Source organism: Nannospalax galili, unplaced genomic scaffold (genome assembly GCF_000622305.1).
Source record: "Nannospalax galili isolate Female #2095 unplaced genomic scaffold, S.galili_v1.0 scaffold204, whole genome shotgun sequence".
In the NCBI taxonomy this organism is placed as follows: Eukaryota; Metazoa; Chordata; class Mammalia; order Rodentia; family Spalacidae; genus Nannospalax; species Nannospalax galili.
Window position 1 is genome coordinate 1069352 of NW_008350959.1, and position 7863 is coordinate 1077214.

The window sequence follows — 7863 nt, forward strand, 5'->3', positions numbered from 1 at the left end:
CCACCATGGACTTCCAGGGTGCACCCGTTTCTACTACCAGCTGGCTCCCTCCTCAGTGAGTCCTGTCCAGGCTTGCTAGTGCCAAAGCTGTTAGTCCCTTAGGCCACTCTTCTACGCCCTGCCCCTCCCCTTTTGATTAGAGGCTGACAGGCGCCTTTCCTCTAGGCACTCTGGTGGCAGAGGCAGGCGGATTTCTGTGAATTCGAGGCCAGCCTGGTCTACATAGTTTCAGGATAGTCAGAGGGAGACCCTGTCTCAAAAAGCCTCTACTGTATTCACCTGAACCCTTCCCGTGCCCTGCCCCTCCAGGCATCAGGCTCCTACGTGCCTAGGTCTCTGGCTTCCACCCGAGGCAGGTGTAAGGCCCTTGATCAGTAACGTTCAGGTGCCCTGGTTTCCCCCGCCTTTTGTCCTCAGTTCTTACTGCTTGCCCATCAGTGGGTACAGCCAGGAGTCTTGTGCCTGAGGTACAAGGTGTGGCAGGTGTTTAAGGCCTGTTCACCATGGACCACCCTGCCCCAGGCTCTTTGAGCCTAGGGTGAGGGATGTGAAAGGCTGCTGGTTTTGTTTTGTTTTTAACATTCATTTATTTTGCAAGTGTGCTCTCGTGCCACACCCTTAAGTGGAGGTCTCAGGAAAATTTGCGGCATGTGGGTTCTTGAGCGTGAAGTCAGGTTGTCAGGCTTGACTTCAGACTCTGGCCCAGGTTGTATAAGACTTTCTTGATCCTGAACTTCCAGGTGCCAGCACAGCCCTTCATGCTCCAGGCCAATTCGCATTCCCTGCCTGGGTCCTGTGCACCTCAGATGTAAAACCCTTGAGTATGGACCTCCACCTGGTCCTCACGCCCTGGCCCAGTCCAGTGCCGCTGGAGTTGGTGCTCCAAGTGTGAGACACTTTAACCACAAATCTCAGGACACTGGCCAGCCCTCCACCTGTGGGGGCGGCCTTTCGCTGCCTTAGCCCGAGCGCAGGCCCCGCCCCTCCACACACCACGCCCCATCACGCCCCTGAGGCTTGATAAGTGAAAGGCCCTTGCTCATGGCCTGCACGTGCCACCATGGACACGGTGTCCGCGTTCCCGGAGCCTTTCCTGGTCACTCCGCAGGCCGAGGTGTTGGAGGAGATGCTGCAGGCGCAGCTCGGACCTCTGCCCCGACTAGCGGCCATCTGCCGGCTCAAGCGGCTGCCCTCGGGTGGATACTCGTCCATGGACGACCTGCACCTGGTGCTGGAGCGACGGCGCATGGCCAACGCCAAGGAGCGTGAGCGGGTGAGGGTCCCAAGTGACCACGCTCCCGTGACGGTGCTGGCCTGTGCTCACCACCCCACACCTGGCGGTCTCACCACCCCACACCTGGCGGCCCCCTGGCTTTCACCAGGCTCCTGGTGACTTTGTCTTCGTGAGGCTGCCTTGGGTTCCCAATGGCCTTTTCCCCTCCATCTCCGTGCAGATTCTGGCTCATGGCTGTGGGAGTGGCTGCCTCACCCACAGACCTTCCTGTACTGTGCAGGTTGAGCTGGTGTGGAGCCGGGTAGAGGAAGCCCCTCCTACCTTCAGATGTGGCACCTGGGACAGGTGTTTTACAGGCGCTCAGAGTGCAGGAACTGTGCCTTAGCCTCACACCTGTAGGTGAGGGTTGGTTATTAGGTGCTAAAGCTGTCAAGTCCTTTTCCCTGCCCGATACACCCTGGCCTCAAATACAGGGAGAAGGGCCTTCATGGAAGCTACTTAAATCTTTTTCTCGTGTGGTGTGTGTGTGTGTTTGTAGAGGTTAGAAGACAACTTTAAGGAACTGAGACTCTCCTTCCACCTTTAGTAGGTGGGTTCCATTGTCAGGTTGTGCTGCAAGCACTTTTACCCATTAAGCCATTTCTCTGTCCCTTCCCCCACCTTTTAAAGTAGTAAGCCCCAATGACCTAGGATGAGCCCACACTTAGTTCCACCTCGAGTAACAAGGTAGGCCTCTTTGGAAAACCACCTGCTGACACCGTTTAGTATATCCGGCAACACCTGGCCCAAATTAAAGAGATTGCTTGAAAGCCCAGGTGGATGTCCTGCGACCCTAGATAAATTTTGATTTGGCTCAGGAAAAGTGACCCTGGAGTAGGATGGGTGAGGGGTGGAAGAGGTAGAGCAGCACATCTTTAGGCCTAGAACTTGCTCCTAAACCTCTTGAGTTTTAGGATCAAGTGAGGCAGAAAACTCAAGGGAAGTTGAGGAAATCTCAAGAACGGAAATTATGCTTTTATCAGACACTGGATGCATTATAAAAACGACCAGTGATTGGTTTGGTAACCCTAAAATGAGATTGAGCCATTTTTTTTTTTTTTTGAGACAGGGTCTCCTGGTAGCCCCAGCTCACTAGAAACACTATGTAGAACAGACTGGCCTCAATCTCACAAAGATCTGCTTGTCTCTGCCTCCTGATTGCTGAAATCAAAGGTATGCTACCACACCTGGGTGAGCCAATATATTTTTAATTTTTCATTTACTATGTGTGAGTACTGACATATCTGTACCATGGCATTTGTGGAGGTCAGAGGACAACCTGAGAAGTCGGTTCTCTCCTTCTATCATGGGTTCCTGTAATCAAACTCAGGTCATCAGCTTTGAACCATTCTAGCTGGTCATGATCCAATATTCTAAGCAGCCCTGGGCACCAGGAGGGAATTACTTTCTGTAGGACTGAAGTCTTGGTTTTATTTTCCACCATGAGAAAGTTAATCCTTCTGGAAAACACTGAAATGACTGAGGGAATGAGACTTTCCTAACAGATAACAACCATGAATGCTTTTGCCTGTGTCCTTCCAGACAATTTTCTAGTTAGGAATTGCCTAATAAGATAATTCTAAAACATTGTGAGCATTTAAAATATATCTTGGGAATATTTCTCAGTTGACATTACCAGAAACCTTTATCTTTTTTAGAGTCCCTTCACAGAACAGGGTTTGGCTGTGTGCAGTTCCTTTAAGTAGAAAAGTTTTTGCGTCCCTTATTCCTGGGTGTACCTGATGTTTGTAGCTTTATACTGGTAAAGACATCTATGTAATTTCCTTATAAATAAAAATATGTATATAATATACAATTACCTTATAATAAAATACTAGATGTGGAATTACTGGGCCATAGGAGGTGCTCAGCCTCAAATTAGACAACTTTGATACAAGTTGTCTAATTGCTCTTTAAAGGTTTCTAATTTTTAACCCTGTTAATTCAGTTCAGGAATGTTCTTTCATGCTGCTTTATATGCTAAAATAAAAATGTTTCCAGCATGGTACATGAAAAATTCTACCTAATTAAGGCTCTAGAGTTGGCTGAGTCTTAGGTAAAATGCTTGCTATGCAAGCGTGAGGACCCGAGTTTGATCCCCAGAACCCACGTAATAAACCTGGGCACAGTGGTTCACACCTATACTCCAAGTGCTAGGGGGATAGAAACAGGAAGATTCCTTGGGGCTTTCTGGCCAGCCAGCTTTTGCTAAATCAGTAAGATTTGGGTTCATTGAGAGAGACTGTCTCAAAAAAACAAAAAGGGAGAGACATTAAGACACCTGATCTCAACCTCTGGCCTCTACATGCATCTGCACACACATAAACACCAGAAAAAGGTACCTGATCAGTTTGTAGTTTTTCTGGCAATTTACTTCTCCTGTGATTCAGCTGTGTCTTTGCCTACTTTGCTCCAGGAAGGGAGGGAGCTTTCAAGATAATGGAACACACTGGCTTTGTGTAGAGGAAATCAGCTCCCCACCATCTGTGTCCTCTAAGAAAGAGGGGCCTCAGAGTTCCACCTTCAGAGTAAAGCTGGTAGACTCTGCAGGGTAGGGGACACTGGAAATCTGGTGTCTCCTGACATCCAGTGGCTCATTCTTGGCTCTGAGTCTAGGAGGCTGAGGCAAGACTGCTATGAGAGAGAGGTTGGGGAGCTGAGTGCTTGAGGCAAGTGTTTAAAACTTCATCCTTGGCAGAGTCACTTGGTGTGTGTTAGACCTGGGTGAGGAGCTATAGGTATGTGTTGTCACACAATCACCACAAAAAAGATATGGCTAAATACTTCCATTCCTCAGATGAGCACACTGAGACTTAGTGATATAAGTATTCCACATGCTTTCTCATAAAGGTGGAAAAGATGAAGTCAGCTTAAATCCTGGCACAATGGGTAGTTATTGGTCAGTTATGCAGTCACCCCAAATCTCTAAGTTATAATGTGGAGGGTGTGTTTTCACGGGGGAGGAGTGGGATCTGGGAATGTGCACACACCCACTCACAGTTCAGTATATTGCCAGCAACTCTGCTGCCTACTTAGAGTCATCCTCAGCACAGGGTGGAGGAGTCAAACCCTCACACTCCTTCTGTGACTTGGTGATGTCTGCACGAGTCAGCGTCACAAGACCTCACTGTGCCTTTCTGGTTTCTAGATAAAAAATCTCAACCGTGGCTTTGCTAAGCTCAAAGCACTGGTGCCATTTCTACCACAGAGTAGGAAGCCAAGCAAAGTGGATATCCTTAAAGGTGCCACAGAATATATACGACTTCTAGGCTGTGTTTTGGAAGAAGCAAAAACCTCAGAGGTAAGTGCTTAAATTTTTTTTTGGTCTTTTTGAGACAGGGGTCTCCCTGTAGCCCCAGCTGCCCTGGAACTCAATATGTAGACTAGGCTGGCCTTGAACTCAGAGATCCTCCTGCCTCTGCCTCCCGAGTGCTGGGATTAAAGGCGAGCGCCACCACGCCTGGCTTGTGCTTAAATTTTTAAAAGAAAGCTAGGGGATGGTGGTACACACTTGTCATTGCAGCACTCAGGAGGCTGAAGCAGGAGGATTGCTATGAGTTCAAGCCATTCTGGACTATAGAGGGAGGGTCTGTCTCAAGAAGTTAATTTCTAACAATGGTGGCCACCTTGTGCTGAGCCATTTCTATGTTCCAGCACCATACAAACTGTCCAGTTAATATTTGTAACACTCCCGTGAGTTATTGTCCCCATTTAGAGGAAATAAAGAAGTAGATCAAGGCCACACAGCTAAGAGATGTCAGACTTGCCCAAGTCTGACCATCTGCTAGGGCACCTGTGTGCCAACTACTAAATCTTTGAGGACCCTGACAACTGGAACTCAGGGATAAAGCTCCCATGAAAGCTCTTTGTGGCAACTCTTTCCTCTCAGCAGATTGGCCATCAGACAGGGCAGATAGGGCCTTTGTGACTGTTCAGTGACTCTGCTTCATAAACTGTGAGGCCACAGACCATCACCAGCGTTGAAAGGGTCAGTTCCAAAGTGCCCTGTAGGCAAGGGAGAGCTGCTGGATGGTTATGCATTCTTCCATGAACAGAACTAAAAAATGACTGTCACCAGGGGAACTAAGAAATGAAGAGAGGTCTTTAAATTGATCCCTAAGTGTCACCAAGAGGAAGTCATTAGGGAGAAGGCACAGGGAGCAAGAAGAGGGGGTCACAAAGCCAAAGAGAATTGTGGGAACTGAGGGGTGGACATTGACAAAACCTCAGAGGCCAGGAGAGCCAAGATAGGCCCAGTCAGGCCCAACATTTGGAATCTGGAAGGGAAATATGGGGGAAGTCAGCTCCTGAAAGGTGGAGGGGGCAGTGTTGATAAACACCTGGGCTTCAAGAAACTTCAAGTTTATCCATCCTGGCAGTTTGAGAATGGAAAGAAGGTCAAAGGAATGAAGAAGGAAAACTCAGATCAGGGCCTCATCCAAGTGCAGGAGAGGAGAGGTTCTTGCAAGGAGGAACATTCTAGAAGTGTGAGTGCAATTAAACTCAGTTTTGGTTGTGTTCCACAAATCCTCCTCAGGTGACTGACTGCTGGGGAGGAGGATTCTTTGCCCTGGTGAGAGGACTGTACTGTTAGCCACAGTGGCTGGCAGCGTGGTCATAGTGTTTGGGCATATGCAGGAGGCAGCTTCATTTTACTTGTGTGTTCTGTTTTTGTTTCTTGAAACAGGCTAGCTTCAAATTCATGATCCTCCTGCCTCCACCTCTGGAGTACTGGGATTCCAGGTGTGGGCCTCCATGACCAACTCTTCTTTGTATGATAATGGTGGTATAACAGAAATGCTATGTTCTGTGCTGCATTCCTTACAAGGCAAGGGCTCTGTCCAGACACAATAGTCCAAAGGCACTCGCTCGCTGCACAGTGTTCAGAGTCAGAGAACAAAGTGCAGCCACCCAGCATGGCTTTTCTCTCCACTATACAAGCAGTGTTCTTATTACTGCAACAAGGAGAGTTTGAAATGGTTGATTTAAATCCTAAGAAGTGTGAGTGCCATTTTACATTGTTTGACAATCACTATGATCTCTGGAGACAGGGCCCAGAGGAGCAGACCTACAGCAGCAGCAGCACCTCTGACCCTCAAGTGTCCCCGGCTAGAGAGCTCTTGAGAAACATCGCCACGCCTACCAGCTGTGCCAGTGGCTTGAAGAAAGAAGAGGAGAGGCCCTGGGCATATGGTGGCCATGGTGAGCTGGAGTACGCTTGTCAACAGAGCACGATGCCTGTGACCAGGAGTTACTTCACCCACCAGGAGTCCAGTGACAGGTTCCTTCTAGAATAGCTGTGTAGAAGTTGAGATGCTCCTAATCATTCCTTGAGATGTGGGCATTTTACATGCAAAACAGATTAAAATAAGATGTTTGGACAGAGTTCACTTGTGTGAAGAGTATTATGTTCCAAAATAGCCTGCAGGCAGCTGGAGGGGAGGGGAACTTTCTCCAGAACCACCCAACAGAGGCCAAAGCTGCTTTTTTTTTTTAAGATGAATTTTATTTTAAAAAAATTTAAGTTTATTAAACAAACTTTATTTTTATTTAAGTATTAAATGTTTAACTTTCATTAGCTTCAAGGTTTATGTTGCTGCCAAATTTTGCATATAACTGAACCTGCAAATCAGCTAACACCTGCTGATTGATGCCACTCAGACCTCTAAGGCGCCAGTTTGTTCTTGCAAAATTTCCTGTGCTGCTTCTCACATTTCTTGGGCGGCTTCTTGAGAGTGGCTAATGAAAACATCTCCAATTTACTAAGGAATCATTAATCGGTCATCATCTACAAGCATGATGTCATCACAGGCATTTTCTCAGTTCTGGAGAACTTACACTCCAATTTCTTCCTTTAGCTCTGCAGTTCTCATATTTCATGTGAATTTATTTTTTGTTGATCTCTGAAAGTACCATTGACACCTTCCATATCTGCCGCCTTCATGGTGGCCACCATCTTGAAGATACACTCAGGCACACATACACATAAAATAGACGTATGTATGTGAGTGCAATTGCCTGTGGAAGTCAGAAGAGGGTGTCAGGTTCCCCCAGAATTGGAATTACAGGCAGTTATGAGCACTGCACCCCCCCATGTCAGTGCTGGGACCTGAACCCTGGGTTCTCTGGAAGAGCAGCAAGTGCTCTTAACCTCCAAGCCATCTCTCCAAACTTCCCCGAGTCCCACTTTTTAAAAGAATTAAATTATTTTTGTGTGTCTGCATGTTGATATGTGCACACGTATGTGAGTGCCTATAGAAGCCAGACAGGGTGTCAGATCAACTAGAGCTGGGTTCACAGCTTGTGAGCTGCCTGACTTGGATGCTGAGCACTGACTTGGGGTCCTCTGGAAGAGCAGCAAGTGCTCTTAACTGCAGAGCCATCCCTCCAGCCCCCTGTGATTATTTCTATCATGACACACATGGAGGTCAGGACAACTTTCAGGAGTCCTATCTCCTTCCACCATTCAGGTCCTGGGGTCATCAGGCTTCAAAGCAAGTACCTTTTTCCGTTGAGCCATCTCGCTGGCCCAATGATGTGCTTTGAAATGACATATCCCATTACTTATGGGATTACTCTAAATTTAAGGG

At 47.6% G+C, this 7863-nt stretch overlaps 1 protein-coding gene and 1 pseudogene across 1 annotated transcript; one reads left to right on the forward strand and one right to left on the reverse strand.

Annotated features, from left to right (window-relative positions):
* The first annotated feature begins 1060 nt into the window (after positions 1–1060).
* Positions 1061–6570, forward strand: LOC103746014 (factor in the germline alpha-like). Its single transcript, XM_008848072.1, has 4 exons — positions 1061–1273; positions 4422–4574; positions 4873–4874; positions 6321–6570. Exons 1-4 carry the CDS (start codon positions 1061–1063, stop codon positions 6568–6570), a joined length of 618 nt encoding a protein of 205 aa, XP_008846294.1.
* A 268-nt stretch (positions 6571–6838) lies between these two features.
* Positions 6839–7229, reverse strand: LOC103746006 (annotated as a pseudogene).
* Between the last annotated feature and the right edge of the window lie 634 nt (positions 7230–7863).

Bases quoted from the DNA above. Each gene is read 5' to 3' on its own strand.
- LOC103746014 (XM_008848072.1), top strand. From the start codon at position 1,061: ATGGACACGGTGTCCGCGTTCCCGGAGCCTTTCCTGGTCACTCCGCAG. The intron at 1,274-4,421 runs GTGAGGGTCCCA...TCTGGTTTCTAG, and splicing joins ACGCCAAGGAGCGTGAGCGG to ATAAAAAATCTCAACCGTGG.